The following is a 16,616-nucleotide window of genomic DNA, read 5'->3' as shown; positions in this document are numbered from 1 at the left end:
CTAAAAAATCCCATCAAATTCACGCTGAGGAGAGGCCGTAAAGAGCTCAGTGAAGTAGTTCGTCGCAACTCTTGAAACAGCTTCATCCCCACTTCTGACCACGCCCTCATCATCCACTAATTTACTGATGAAATTTTTCGCCTTTCGCTGACCCGCTTGTTTGTGAAAGAAGCTCGTATTCTTATCCCCATCTTTGAGCCAGAGTGCCCGCGATATTTGCCTCCAAAATTGCTCCTCCTGCCGGCACAAATCAGCAACTTCCTTCACCAATTTCCGCCTCTTACGCACATCTTCAATGGAGCGACCACCCTCATTCAGTCTCGCAATTTGACTCCTCTTCGACGCAATAGACTTCACAATTTTGCCAATGCTTACACGTTTCCAGGCCTGTAATTCCGCGGCACTCTCGTTCAACGCCTCCACAAGATCCATTCCCCCACGCTCAAAACCCCTCATCACCGCATCCTCACACCCCTCAGCCCCAACCCAAATTTGCTCGAACCTAAACCTCTACGATTGCTGCCCCACACTTCACCATCAATCTGGGCTTGTGACGGGTATTTGTGATAGGAAAATGCACTGAACTTAAATAGAACTCGTGCGTCATTATGAAAAAATTTCTCAATTCCACCGTTTACTGATGTAGAGCCCCCCCCCCCCCCCTACCTAATTGTAAGGGTTTCATAAAATTAATTTAAATTAACTTGGGTTAAAGATGTAATCTTATGTGATCAGTTACCTCTATTTTAGTGCTTTTATTTTAATTCTAATTTTATTTTTTAATTTTTGGTCTAAACCATCCGGTAATCCGAGCCACATTGGGCCGACTAATCCGGATTTCTGGGCGTGTCCAAGGATTACGGTATTTAAACCCCTCCCAATCGCAGTTGTGGGGGATCGATCCGCAGACCTCCCTACCAAGCGCAGCCCCTTGCTACCACTGCGCCAACCAACGATTGGTAATTCTAATTTTATGATTATGTTGATTTAAGTGATTAATTGAGTAAAAGTTTACATCTTTGTTGTTGAATAGGCTTAGAAATACGAATTTAGGTTTTCCTTGTGTGTTTATGTTAGTATAGTTAATTAATGTTATTAATTAGTTACTCCCTCCGTCGCAGTCATTTGTTTATCTATTCAATTGTTTAACTTTCTATGGTAGGAATACCTTTTGATGAGCAATTTGATCGTCTACACTCAATTCGGTCCAGTTGTTATTTAATAATTGACCTCCTTCTTTTTCCTTGGGTTTTGTGTCAAACCAAAGGTAAACAAATGACCGAGAGGAAGGGAGTATGTTTCAACCCTTACATTTTGAGAAGTGTCCCTTTTTTCTTGTGCGTGTGTGTTAAGAGACTATAACTCTATATTGAGTACCGCCACTCTTGACTTTACCGGTAAATTAGCTGACATCTCTTTGATATATAAGTGTCAAGCTGAGAGTATGGTTGCTCTTGGTCCAAATTTGAATACATCTTTTTGGGTGTATGTCTGATGATCTTTAGCTCGGGTCAAGCTCAACCAATAGTTAATATGTTAATTCATTTGTTAACACGAGTTTGAAGAGTCGATAATGTACTATGTACATACACATATACTTAATGCTGAAGTTTGGAATTGATGTAGTTGATATTGGGCTAATGGTGATCAAAGTAACTGACAAAATAAAAGAAATAAGAATTGAAAAGAGAAAAATAAGAGTCGGATAAACGAAAAAATCATGCATGATGCATCTTATATGTCTCAACAATTATTTGAAAATTGATTTCTATTCTGTCAAATTGATAAAATTATTTGAGCCCATCAACTATTTTTTTTTTGAAGGGAAAGCCCGAGGGCCTTACTGTATTAAACGAGAATCAAAACAAACCGCATTGTTCGCAGCCGGTAGTAAAACATCCGACCACACAAATCTACCAACTACTCTAGGTAAAGGATGCGCTAAATAATGAGCCACACTATTGTTTTCACGACTCGTATACGACCAAACAACAGATGAAAAAGAATTGCATAAAAATAAAATGTCCTGTAACACAAGCGAGAACATGCTCCGCCCCGTATCCTTCTTCTTGAGTCTTTCGATGACCGGTAAGCAATCGCTCTCCATCACAATCTTGGAATGCCCTCTCCTTGCAGCTTCATTAATTCCTTCCAAAATAGCCACCGCTTCCGCCATTTGTGAGTCCCATTGTTGTTCCTGCACAAGAGAAACACCCCATAGAACTGCTCCCCTCTCGTCCCTACAAACCACACCAACACTCATTCCCTCGCCATCCGTTAGACCTGCGTCCACATTTACCTTGACAAACTCCGGTGGGGGTACCACCTATGGAAAGATATATTGTATTAGATAATTTGCAAAGCATGGTTACATGAGTATATATAGTTACAAGGGTACTTGGGCTACAAGACGGGTATAATATAATACAAAGATCGTATTGCCTAATTACAAAAGATTACGAAGATTATGAGGATCTCATAATCTTATCATCCCCCCTCAAGATGGACGGAGGAGGTAGAAGTCCTATCTTGCGTAGTAGCATATTAAACCGAGGACGCGGAAGGGGTTTAGTAAGAAGGTCAGCCAGCTGGTCATCTTGAACAACAGGTACAACGCGCAGTTTACCAGCTTGAACTCGTTCGCGAATAAAGTGGAAATCAATTGCGACATGTTTCATGCGAGAGTGAAAGACTGGATTGGAGCTGAGTTGAGTGGCACCAATATTATCACAGTAGATTGATGGTGAGCTAGGAATGGTAACATGAAGCTCGTGGAGAAGATGAGTAATCCAAGTAAGTTCGGCAGCGGCATTGGCAACTGATCGATATTCAGCTTCCGTAGAGGACCGAGCAACGGTTTTCTGTTTTTTTGAGCTCCAGGACAAGGGATTACGCCCTAAGTACACAAGGTATGCTGCAGTGGAAGTGAGGTCCGAGTCATTCCCACCCCAGTCAGAGTCGGAGAAGGCATGAAGAGCGGGTGGGGAGTCACGATAGATGGTTATACCGTGGGTAAGAGTGCCAGCGAGGTACCGGAGGAGGCGTTTGAGAGCAGTCCAGTGCGTGGTCGTGGGTTGATGCATGAATTGGGAGAGTTTATTCACGGCAAAGGCAATGTCAGGACGAGTTAGCGAGAGGTATTGCAGAGAGCCAACAAGAGCACGGAATTCGGTGGGATTGGAGTGCGGAGGTCCGTCTAGGAGTGTGAGTTTCTCGGAGGCATCCATTGGGGTCGTGGCAGGCTTAGCATCAAGCATAGCAGCGCGTTGGAGTAACTCAGTCGTGTATTTGCGCTGATTGAGAAAGATGCCAGTAGAGACGGGAGTTACCTCGACGCCGAGGAAATAGGACAGGTTGCCAAGATCTTTGAGGGAGAACCGTTGTGCGAGAGCGTTAATGAACTGAGACACGGCCTTCGAGCATGAGCCTGTAACAATTATGTCATCAACATACACAAGAACAAAAATCGTGACAGGTGAGTGACAAAAAAACAGAGATGTGTCCGAAACTGAGTTAGTAAATCCGACACTCAGGAGATAAGTCCGGAGTTCCGTGTACCAAGCCCGAGGGGCCTGTTTAAGGCCATAGATGGCTTTGTGGAGACGACACACGTGGTCCGGGCGTTGAGGATCAGCGAACCCAGGAGGTTGGGACATGAATACCGTGTCAGTTAGTGTGCCTTGAAGGAAGGCATCGTTTATGTCTAACTGACGGAGAGGCCAGCACTTGGTCACAGCAAGAGTGAGGACTAGGCGGATCGTAGCAGGCTTTATTACCGGGCTAAAGGTTTCATTGTAGTCTATGGAGGGTCGTTGGTGAAATCCTTTGGCGACGAGGCGAGCTTTGTGTTTGTCGAGGGAGCCATCGGGTTTGTATTTGGTTCGAAAGATCCACTTACAACCCACGATGTTTTGGGCAGTGTCAGGTGGGACAAGACTCCACGTGTTGTTTTTGATAAGGGCGGAGTATTGTTGGTCCATGGCTGCTCTCCAAACCGGGTCAGAGAGAGCTTGGCGAAGGGTGCGAGGTTCGGTGGAGGTGAGTTGAGCAACCAGGTTCATCATGGTGCGAGGTTTGAAGATATTGTTGGTGGAGCGGGTAGCATGGAGGGGTGGTGGCGGAGGTGGTGGAGGTGGTGGTGGTGATGGAGATTGGGAGGCAGTGGACGTGGTTGTGGGAGTGGACTGTACAGTAGCCGGGGTTGTGGGAGTGGTCGGGGTGTTTGTTGTGGAGGAGGAGGTTTGTGGAGTGTTTGGAGAGTTGGGTGCGGAAGTTAGATTGGTGGGTGAGGGTGAGGCAGTAGATGCGGGCTCAGAATTGGGTGGTGGTGGGGTGGCAGACGGTGTGTGGGAGTCGTGGGCAGGATCAGGGATAGAGGTGAGGCACCATTGGGATGGTGTGGGTAGGTTTTGTTTGGGGTCAGAGGAGGTGCGGAATGGATAGTTTGTATCGACAAATTTCACATGACGAGATGAGTAAATGCGATCATTTGTCGGGTCGAGACATAGGTACGCGTGTTGAGTTGGTGAGTATCCAACGAACACACATGGTATGGATCGTGGGTCGAGTTTGTTTGAGGTATATGGTTTGAGCCAAGGGTAGCAGAGACAACCAAAGTTGTGGAGGGAGGTGTATTTGGGCTGAGATTGGAAGAGACGATAATACGGGGTGGAGTTGTCAAGGGTTGGGGTTGGCATTCTGTTAATGAGATAGCTAGCACATTGGAAGGCCAAGCTCCAATATTTTAGGGGTAGGGAGGCGTGGTCCAGTAGTGCGAGACCGGTTTCTACCACATGACGATGTCGCCGCTCCGCATAGCCATTGCGCTCCGGGGTGTGAGGAGGAGAGGTGAGATGAGAGATTCCGTGAGAGGCGAGGAATGGAGCGAGTTTTTGATATTCTCCACCGTTGTCGGAGTATAGAGTGACGATGGATTTGGAGAATTTTTTTTCAACTAAGTTTTTGAAGTGAATGAAAATTTGTAGTGAGTCTGATTTCTTTTTAATAGGGTATAACCATATGTATTTAGTGTAATGGTCTACGAAAATGATGTAATATTTATAATTGTCAAAAGAATGAGACGGTGACGTCCAAACATCGCTGAAGATTATTTCGAGAGGTGAGGAACTTTGTAAAGACGACATCGAAAAAGGTAACTTGTGACTCTTATAAATAGCACATGAGGAACAATGATCGAAATTTTTATTGATTAATGATAAGGAAGATAACATTTTTTGTAAAGTAGATAAATGTGGATGACCAAATCTGTGATGAAAATCTCCCCCCTTCAGAGCGGTGGCTAGTGCGTGAGGCGGCGTTGTGGTCGGCCAGTAGTAGACGCCGTCTCGAACTGGACCAGTGAGGAGAGTGTTCCGAGTGTGGTTATCCTGTACAAGAAAGCAGTTTGATGAGAAAATAATTGAGACATCGTTTTCTAAACAGAATTGAGACACGAAGATGATGTTCTTGTGCATCGAAGGGACACACAGAACACGAGACAAGGAAAAGGAGCGAGAAGGAGAGTGAAGAAGAGTTGAACCCGCGTGAGTTATGGGTAGGCCAGAGCCGTCCCCAATGACAATCTCGTCGGTGCCATCATAGGGTGAGTGCAAGGCAAGATTGGCGAGGTCAGTGGTGACGTGGTGAGAGGCTCCGCTGTCAAGGAGCCAAGGAGAGGTTGGAGGAGGTGCGGTGAGTTCGGTTGGGTTGGCTTGTGGTTGGGTGGTGGTTGTTTTGGTTTGGCGAGGGACAACAATGTTGGGATAGAGTTTTTTGAAGGTAGGACAGTAGTAGAGCACATGGCCACGAACATTGCACCATTGACAGCGGCCTTGAAAGGGATTTTGAGAGGGTGGGGCAGGGGTAGAGGTAGGGGTGGCAGGGACGTATTTCGGGGTGGACTGGTGAGTGTAGGGACGAGAGGAAGTGGCTAAAGCCACGGCTGGTCCAGGTGGGTTAAGGGTAGCAGTGTCGATTTGAAGAGCGAGTTCACGATTGATGAGTTTTTCGTGAAGTTCAGGAAAGGTTATGGAGATGTCACGAGCCTGGATAGCCTCGACAACAGACCGGTAGCGAGAGTCAAGCCCATCGAGGACATGATCAGTGATGTCCTCAACAGACATAGGTGAACCGAGTCCGGCGAGTTCATCCGTGAGCACTTTGATTTTGGTCATGTACTCGGAGATGGTGGAGGAGCCAAGGGAGATAGATTTGAGGCGATATTTGAGTTGTTTTATGTGGCCTCGGGAGGATGAAGCAAAGGTCGATTGAAGAATGAGCCATGCTTCACGGGTGGTTTTGGTGTTGTTGATGAGAGGTGCGACGGTTTTGTCGAGGGTGCCTGCTAGAGTTCCGAATAGAAGTTTGTCTTGCTGAAACCAAGTGCCATAGGCGGGGTTGGGTTTGAGGGTCTTGTCTGCGTCAGTGATGGTTTGAGGAGGTGCCGGAGCAGAACCAGTCACGAACGAGGAGAGGGAGTATCCGGCGAGGAGTGACTCAAGTTGGAGCCGCCATTGAGGGTAGTTGGAGGGGGTGAGTTTTTCGACAGAGGCAGCATTGAGGTGGAGGAGAGGTTTGAGTGGTTCATGAGGGTTGGGAATTGTGGCCATGGTGAAGGTATGGCTGTAGCGAGTATTAGGGTTTGGAGGGGTTTAGATGGATCGTTTTCCTGATACCATATGGAAAGATATATTGTATTAGATAATTTGCAAAGCATGGTTACATGAGTATATATAGTTACAAGGGTACTTGGGCTACAAGACGGGTATAATATAATACAAAGATCGTATTGCCTAATTACAAAAGATTACGAAGATTATGAGGATCTCATAATCTTATCACCACCCACACCCCCCTAGCCACACCTCTCTCACTGCCCAGCCTACCATTTCCCTGCCCATTTCCACCAAAACCTCCCCCTTCCATTTCATCCATGACGTCCTTCACCCTACGAATGACCCACGCAACATCCACTTCCCTTTCGTCGAAAACAACCTTATTGCGGTGTTCCCAAATGGCCCAACACCCTATCATGAATAACCCGTGTTCACGACACCCCAGCTCACGCCATCTAGCCTCGACCCAGTCCCGAACACCACCGCCTCCATTTCCTTCATCCCCAAGACCGATTCCCTCCCACACACACTCAGCAAAGGCACAATCTCGAAAAAGATGAAGACTCGACTCATCATAATTATTACATAAAGAACAAAAAGAAGACTCACCTCGAACTCGAGAAGCGATGTTCGCTCGTGTTGCTAAAGCCTCGCTGCAGAGTTGCCAAAAGAATAGCTTCACACGGGGCCATACCGGGACTTTCCATAACCTATTCCAAAGCCATCTTTCTCGCTCCCAATTTGAAACCCCTCCTATCTCCAGCTCCTCACGGCCCCCAGCTAATGTTCGATACGCAGACCGAACCGTATATATCCCATCCCGTTCTTCCTTCCAATACCACGAATCAGCCGGTCTAGAATGACTCAGGCGAATGTTCTTCACACGCACACACTCGAAGGGAAGGAACACTGTGCTCAAAATCTCCTCATTCCACCCTTCTCCCTCCACCCCCATAAGATCAGCCACCATCATGTTTTCTCTTCCCTGAACCCGCGGGGAGACAATGCGCCCAGTTTGAGTCTCGGGCAGCCACGCATCCTCCCAAACCCGAGTGGATAGCCCATCACCAATCCGTTTCCTCCACCCATGCTTTAAAGCCTCACGAGCCTCAAGAATGCCTCGCCACGTATAACTCGGATTATACCCAAGGTTAGCAGACATGACATCGCCTGCGGGATAATATTTAGCACGCATCGTTTGAGCCCAAAGACCGTTAGGTTCAGTTAACAACCGCCAGACTTGCTTTCCTATAAGTGCCATATTGAACAAGTAAAAATCGCGAAACCCCATGCCCCCTAGGCTCTTCGAACGACACAACTTACGCCACGAAACCCAGCTAATTCCCTTCTTCCCCTCCTCATGCCCCCACCAAAACCTCGATATCAAGGATCTGAGCTCCTCACAAAAATTGACGGGAATTTTAAAAATACTCATTACATAGGTAGGGAGTGAATTGGCCACAGCCTTTATAAGAACCTCCCTACCCGCCCTAGACAATATTTTCCCTCGCCAACCGTTCAACCTCTTCGTTAACTTGTCCCTTAGAATATCCGTTAGAACTTTTTTGGAGCGACCCAGAACAGTCGGAAGCCCCAAATACCGCTCTTGCTCATCAAATTCCACCACTCCCAATCTCGTAGCCAGGTTGTTCCTCTTTTGGATAGGAACACCCTTGCTAAAAGAGATAGTCGTCTTCTCCAGACTAACGAGTTGTCCCGAGGCCTGTTCATACCGTTGTAATATAGCCTTCACCGCTTCAGCTTCCTCCATATTCGCTCTCATAAAAAAGATACTATCATCGGCAAATAAAAGATGCGATATAGGGGGGGCATTAGCAGCTACCCGGACACCGTGCAAACTTCCGACCTCCACAGCCCGCCTCATTAAACTCGATAATACCTCAGCACACAGAATAAAAAGGTAGGGTGAAAGAGGGTCCCCTTGTCGCAAACCCCGAGATGGTCTAAATTCCTCTGTCGGCATACCATTAATGAGAACGGAGAAAGACACCGAGGTAACACAGGCCATGACCCGCGAAACCCAGCTTCTATCAAAACCCATTGTGATCAAGACCCTCTTCAAAAATCGCCATTCAACTCTGTCATAAGCTTTCGCCATGTCAAGCTTAAGGGCCATAAACCCCTCGGTACTCCTCAAGTTTTTCATGTAATGGAAAACTTCAAATGCAATCATAACGTTATCCGAAATAGCTCGTCCGGGGGTGAAGGCACTTTGATTTTCGGATACTATCTCCCCGAGGAAAGTCTTCAGCCGATTGGCAAGTACTTTGGAGACTAGTTTATACGCCACGTTGCATAGACTAATCGGTCTAAAATCACGGATCTTGTCAGGAGCTTTTTTCTTGGGGATTAGTACAATGTTTGTTTTGTTCAGCTCACCAGGCGATCTCTCCCCTCTAAGAATTGCTAGGACCGTCTCCGTCACAACTGGTCCAATGGTACTCCAGTAAGTTTGATAAAATAACCCATTCATTCCATCTGGACCCGGAGCCTTCAGTGGATGCATTTGGTTCAGCGCATCAATCACTTCCTCTTCGCTATAATCGCGCCTTAGTGTCTCATTCATCTCATCCGTGACCCGTTGCCTAACCCCCTCCAAAACATCCTCCTCGATAACCGGATTATCCGTCAAGAACAGCTGATGAAAGTAATTGTTCGCAACACGACCCACAGCCACAGCCACATCCCCATTTCTCACTACTCCCTCGTCATCTATTAATTTAGCAATGAAGTTCTTCTTTTTCCGTTCCCCAGCTCTTGTATGAAAGAATTTAGTGTTCTTATCCCCATCCTTAAGCCAGAGAGCTCGCGATCGTTGTCTCCAGTATTGCTCCTCTTGACGTCTTAATTTTGCAATATCAGCCACCAATTTCCGCCGCTGCTGAACGTTTGCAGTTGTTCTCCCCAACGTATCCAATCTGCCTAGCTGCTTTTGTCTATTCACAATCCCTCGGCTAATTTTATTAATATTCACGCCCTTCCATTTCCGCAATTCAAAAGCACATTCCTCCAAAGTATCGACAAGACTCCCCCTCCCACGCTCCACTCCCCTTTCCACGGCCTCAACGCACCCTTCCTCGCCGACCCAAATTTGTTCGAACCTAAAGCATCGACTCCCCTTCACTCCTTCCGCTCTACTGTTCAAGACAAGCTTAATCGGCGCATGATCGGACCATTCTCTATTAAGATACATAAGACGAGCATATGGAAACATATCCGTCCAAGAGGACGAACACAAAGCTCTATCGAGCATACATTGTCGGTTAGCATCTCCCACTTGACCATTATCCCACGAGAAATTATACCCTTCCCACGGCGTATCTCGCAATCCACACTCATCAACAGCTGCACGGAAATTGTTCATTTGCCATTGTGGTCTGCTGCCCCCCTTCATCTCAGTTGAGAAGAGAATTTCATTAAAATCACCGATACAAACCCAAGGCAAACGAGACTGCCTACTCAATAGACGAAGGAGCTCCCATGAAAGGTGTCTATCCGCTGTGACAGGCCATCCATAAAAACCCGTAATTCTCCATTCCCCTTCCTCGCCTTTTACCCTGAAATCCATATGATGATTGGACGCAGACATAAAGGTACAGTCAATCTCCTTCTTCCATAGCATTGCCAAACCACCCGATCTTCCTACACTATCTACTTCTATACCATAAAACTCATCAAACCTCTCCCTGACCCTCCGTAGTTCACGACCACTCAACTTAGTCTCACATAAAAATAGAATGGCCGGGGCCTCTCTCCGTACTAGAGCCCGGAGAGCTAACACCGTGTCGGGGTTGCCCAAGCCCCGACAGTTAATGCTTAGGATATTCATTGGGCCCGGCGGGGTTGATCTCCGTCAACCTCCGCCTCAGGTGTAATGACGCCCCCGTCGTGAGTTTGCTTCGACTTCTTCTGCCCCCACTCAACATCCTGTTCCTCTCTCCTCCGCTTCACCAACTCGCTTTTGCCCTCCGTCATCCTCCCGTCAATCATTCTCCCCTCGGCCCTTGACCCTTGCTCATCTCCCGGTCGCCCCGACCTCGTCCAAAGACCTCTTCCTTCCCTCCCATTGTTTGTTCCCTCGTCCCTACACCAATCCCAACAACATGGTCACTCATGGACCCCCCACACCTCTCCTCCATCCTTATCTCTCCCGTGGAGGTTAATTCCTCCAAAACACAGTTCCTTTGTACCTCTCCCTCCTTCTGTCCCTGCTGCCCACTACCCGAATTCTTCCCCTGATCAGTCTCACTCTGGCCAACCCCACTTCCATCTTGGGTCAGGTATGACATACCCTCACCTTGCCTCACCCCTTCTCCCATAGCATCTTTGTTCTCCTTCGTACCACTCTGCTCACTCTTCTTAAAGCGAAAATTCAGGGCAATGTTCTCCAATTTCGCAATCATATTCGAGATGGCCTCCTCCGAATCTTTTTTACTAGCCTCATCGAAACTCGATCTCAAATCCCTAGCAGCTCTACTAGTAGTACCCTCCTTATACGTTTTCACCACTTTCCATGGTGAAGCTCGAAGCCACTCCCCAAACTTCAAATCTTCCTCCTCATATGGACCATTTTCGCAGTCCTTCTCCCCATGTCCGATCAGTCCGCACCCATAACAGTAAGTCGGCAATCTTTCGTATTTAACGTTAAAGTTAATAGTGCGGCCATCTCGAACTTTAATAGGAAGCTCAGCCTTCAAAGGTACCCGGATATCATACAACACCCGCGCCCTAATAGCCCTATCGAGCTCAGGGTTAGGGTCGTGTTCGTACCTCATAAACGTCCCCAGGCAGTTACCCAACCGTTGATCGTTCATTTGACTAATGCGCCCCGCAATAGGAAGGTCATATATTCTCGTCCAGATGGGAAAAAAATTGAGAGAAGCATCAGAAACTTTACCCGATTGATTTGGCACGTCGAAACACCACATGAATTTGTCGAAGTGCCATGGCTGCCCTTCGAGCACTTTCGCCCTATCCTTCTCAGTCCCAAATCGAAAGATGAAAGTTTTGTCCTTCGAGTCAACTACATTCCCCGCAATAGGCTTCGTCGGATTCCAAAGTTTTATCATTGTGTCAATAGCAGCTTTAACGTTTATAGCCCTTGTCGCCCACAATTTCCCAACAAGCAGTATCTTCTCCTCCTCGACCATCGTATTACCCTCATCCTCCCATTCAAATAACCCTTCATTCGACCCCATAGGTTCTTTCCCGTCCCGATGATGGCCCTGCGATCCGCTCTCCATTAGCACCTGCACACGAAAATAAAGCAAAACAAAAAAACGAAAACCGCGAAACCCAACTCACGATCAAAGTCGTGAGTAAAGCCTCGAGAAAGAGGAGAAAAAACGAAGAAGATTAGACGGAAAACAAAGATTTTTTGACGGGAGCCCTAGGAAACCCTAGACCTAGGTGGATGCGCCACTATTATTAAAATGAGCCCATCAACTATTGGTTGTTGAATAATGGACAGTAGTTGCTGCTGATTAAATCTATCCTCTCTAATTCAAAAAACCAAAAGGTCCAAAACAATAAAAAACCAATCCACCAATTAACCACCACCACCAACTTTTCACAACATCACACCACCACACCACCATGCTGCCTGCCGGCCGCCGCCGCACACCACCACCACCAACACTCAACAAAAAATCCATGGTGAAACGTGAATTTTGGAGGTTTGGCCATGGAGGAACGATGGTTTTGGCCGTTTGCCCATGGACAAACGTTGGGTTTGGTCGTTTGCCCATGGTGATTTTTTTTTTTTTTTTTTTAAAAAAAAAAAAAAAAAAAAATCTCCGTGGCCAAACGTGGAAATCCAACGTTTGGTCCACGGTGAACGCGGATTTCCATTGTTTGGACCACGGTGAACGTTCATTTCCAACGTTTGGACCATGGGCTGAACGTTGGTTTTCAACTTTCGTCCATGGCTCAACTTTCGAGGGACAAATTTCAGATTTACGCAGAAAATCGCAATGTTTGCTATTACTAAGTTAATACGTGATGTAAATCAATTATCAAACAGATTTAACGATGCACAAAAAAAAAAAAAAAATTAACCAAATAATGAAGCGATTAAGTTGTTTAAATACCGGTGATTCGGGATCCGTCATGTTGTTAATTGTTGTTGTTGATTTTTTTTTTAATTTAGTTGATTTTTAGTTGAATTTGAGAGGAAGTGTTTTAGAGAGATAAAGTGTTAGATGAGTAGAAGGGTAGTTATCGTCTTTTTTTTTAAAAACGTCGTCGATATAAATCAGCCCCCTTTGTTAGTGAGAGAGTAGGGGTAGTCGACGTCTTTTGCAATGAAAACGTCGTCGATATTTACTAAAACGTCGTCGATATTTACGAATCAGGATATTCATTCATTAATAATTTTGAAATTTCGTGAATCGCGTCCAAATTTGAATACATCTTTCACATGTACTTCGAATCTATGATTATCGCCGACATTTATGAGATCCATTGAATTCATTATTAATGATGGTTGACCAATTGATTTGGTGTAAATATTGGGTCGTTGGAAAATGGATACGGAGTACTATTATATTCTCTTTTGTAATTCAGTCCGTCCGTCTTGCTTGTGAAGTAAATATAGTATTTGTTTATGATTTAGTAATCATATATTATATTAAAGCAACAACCAGTTGCGTTATACGCTGCCACGTGTCGCTATTATATAAGTTCGCCACATGTCGGTTTACTATTTCAATAAAATAATTAAACAAAAAAAATCAAGGAAAGATTATGCAATTAATTATGGAAATGAAAATAACAAATTCAAAGATTCTGCAACTAATTGAAGATACAACCAATTACGGAGTAATCCTATCAAAAAATTATGGAGTAAAATAAGGAAATGTGATCACCTCACTTATTAACTTCCTTCAAATATATAAATTTGTCATTTATTGAGAGTAATTAATCATTATAGCATATGGGTGAAATATGAACCGAGATTGAGATCCTATCTTTCAAAGATATGCATGAAATGATATTTCATATGTACATATGTTTAATGTTAATAATCATCATCCCCATTTAAGAATAAAATTGTTATTGTATATCTTTAAAATAATCATAATCATCATACATATTTCAACTACTTGATTTTAAGACGTATCAGAGTTGTGTTAATGGACATCATCAATAAGAAAAGTTATGTTTTATAATAATTCATTTTTTTTTATAAATCGGGTGGGTTGATCTCGGTTAAAAGTAATAATTTTATATGATTTTTACCTTCCACAATTTTTTTCCCCTGTTAGATTTCCATAAATTGTAAGCATAAGGGACATTAGTAAGACGTTGATTACAGTCAAAGCTACGGACAAAAAACGATTTTATTGAAACATGCAAACACAAACCAACCAAGAGGGAATGATGTACGAGGATAGTTTGTGATTTTTTAGATGATGATCAGAGGATGTACATAGGGCTGAGCAAAATTATACGATACGGTTTTATTATATGTATCCGATACGCTATACGAATTTAATTATACGGATTTTCGGATATCAGATACGAATTTCCGGATATTCGATACGGTTGTTTAAAAACCGTATCGGATAAGGATCGGCAAAATATGAAACCGGATATACGGTATCCGATACGGTTGCCTTTTTTCTAGAATAAAATATTAAAATATATATATAAATCACAAAATATCCAATATGTTAGTGATTAAACCTTATTAGTATTAAACTTTATAAGTTATTTACTCTTATTACTTTTTAAAACACTTTTAAATTACGAAAAAAAACCAACATCATACATAGAAAAGGAAAAAAAATATATTAAATTACATAAATGAGGCTAAAAACCGGATACCGGATATACGGTTTCCGTATATACGGAAAAATCGTATCGGATAAGGATAATAAAAAAATGAGATTTAAAAAACCGGATATCCGATACGATTTCCAAAACCGTATCGGATATCCAATTTTGCTCACCCCTAGATGTACATTGTAATATTACTCTTCCATTTACATAAAAGCTCAATCAATGCAGCTAAAGTGGATGATGGAAGATTGATAAAAAAAAAATACCTACACATCGAACATGCAGTCTAGATTTTTAGCATATACGTTGACGATGAGACTTTCTACCATATTAGTAATTGGTTGGATATTTTCATCAATTATGAAGGAAAAAGATCTGTTTAATTTGTTTAATATTGTATATAGATTTATATATATGTATATTATATTATTAGTTAGTTGTTTTACTTTAGATTTATTTTATTTTATTCTAATATTTCCAACCATATACGAAATATAACTTTCTACATTGTTGTGGAAAAAAAAAATATTTTTACAAAAACATGCATCTTTTTGACAAGGGATAGAAGATGTTCTACCAAGAATTAGGATTCATTATAACTCTCATCTTTTAATCAATTTTTGAATTTACTATTAGGTGATCGATTTTTGCTAATGTCTAGCCGCTATCATAATTTCTCAATGCCATCTCGAAAATCAAAGTCACATCAAGTTCTAATCAATTCAGAAATGAAAATAACAATCACATTAGTGATATTGCTCAAGAGTTGCCTAAAATCTTGCACTAAGATGATACCTTTTTATTCAAAACATACACAACTGGAAGATTTTTATAATCAATTGGTGCATTTCAACAATTATCTATAAAAATGGAGTAAATTAATCCCTTTTTAACTTACGAAAGAAAATGTTAACCAAAATAAAAAAATTACAAAAGAAGATGAGGAAATCTTGTGATGCATACCCATACTTCAACGTAGTATGGAAAATAAGGCGAGAATCCAGTATAAAGAGCATTCATATGAGATTTGATTATTTGTGATCGAAATATGAACTCTTTATTCTCGGTTACTTATTTTAAATTTGGTTTTAGGTAAGTTTGATGTTATCTATCAAGTTGTTTGGGGGTTTTACAAGGCTTCTTGATAACTGATCTAAGGAATCGTGTCTGTAGCCCTGTAGGACTATGAGGCTATCATCTTTTCAGGTTGCAACATGGGAGCCAAAGTGTATATCCCTTGGATAATATTGACCACTTCATCGTGATCGACTGCTAACTTATCAATAAAGTTTAATTAAGATGAAGCATTTCTCCTTAGCACTTTGTTTCGCTACAGTATTAATAAGGTTCGAGGATAATCATAAATTTGCTACTAAGATGAAGCATTTCTCTTTAGCACTTTGTTTCGCTACAGTATTAATAAGGTTCGAGGATAATCATAAATTTGCTACTAATCATAAATTTTGATTCTTTCTCTAAATTAAAGTACATCATTTAACGAAAGAAGCGGAAGATTTCATTACCTTGAAAAAATCTTACTTTATTCTGATATTGAGTTCAGAGAAAAATAAGATAGAAAAAAAAATATAAATTAGCTAAATTTCTCAAGTAATTCTATAACATATATCAGATCATGAGCAATAGATAATATAAAATTATCAAAAAATCAATGTAGACAATAATATTATTTTCAATTTATATAAGTTGTAATGACTTTAACATTTATCTAACAACTAATGCGTAATATTATTTCAAAAGTTTATGAGTAAGGTGTTAGCAAGAAAAAAATACTTTATCCATTTTAATTTTATTGTTCAATATCCTATTTTAAATGATCTCAATTTAGTGTGTTGCATGACAAAATAATTTTTGATGTTGACATGCCTCAATAAACAAAAGCAAAGAAATGAAACAATTATTATTTGGCGACTTGAAAAACGAATGAATGGGCAGTGTTGATGGTGTGAGGTCGTGATATGGGAAGGGTCGCGATGAGTGGGTAATGTTGGGGCAGGAGTCGCATAAGGTTACCCGAAGGGTTAAAGGTCACGCATTAGGTGGGGTCAGGATAGTGGTTATGCTGGAGGTACGGGATGTAGGGGATGATGGAGGCAAGAAGGGATATGGTAGTTGGAGGACGTAGGATATGGATTGCAGGGTGGTGGTTAGTTGTGAGGGGGCTGCTGAGACAGGGGTTGA

General features: G+C 42.9%; 1 protein-coding gene across 1 annotated transcript; it reads right to left on the bottom strand.

The window, feature by feature from the left end:
- LOC141620842 (uncharacterized) lies at positions 1-456 on the bottom strand. The gene has a single exon (XM_074437606.1). The coding sequence runs from the start codon at positions 454-456 to the stop codon at positions 1-3; it is 456 nt and encodes a 151-aa protein (XP_074293707.1).
- Between the last annotated feature and the right edge of the window lie 16,160 nt (positions 457-16,616).

The sequence above is a fragment of the Silene latifolia genome, chromosome X (genome assembly GCF_048544455.1).
Source record: "Silene latifolia isolate original U9 population chromosome X, ASM4854445v1, whole genome shotgun sequence".
Lineage (NCBI taxonomy): Eukaryota > Viridiplantae > Streptophyta > Magnoliopsida > Caryophyllales > Caryophyllaceae > Silene > Silene latifolia.
The sequence above is the reverse complement of the archived record's forward strand: the minus strand, read 5'-3'. Positions and strand labels throughout refer to the sequence as shown.

Excerpts from the sequence above, each read along its gene's own strand:
- LOC141620842 (XM_074437606.1), bottom strand. The coding sequence starts at position 456 with ATGAGGGGTTTTGAGCGTGGGGGAATGGATCTTGTGGAGGCGTTGAAC.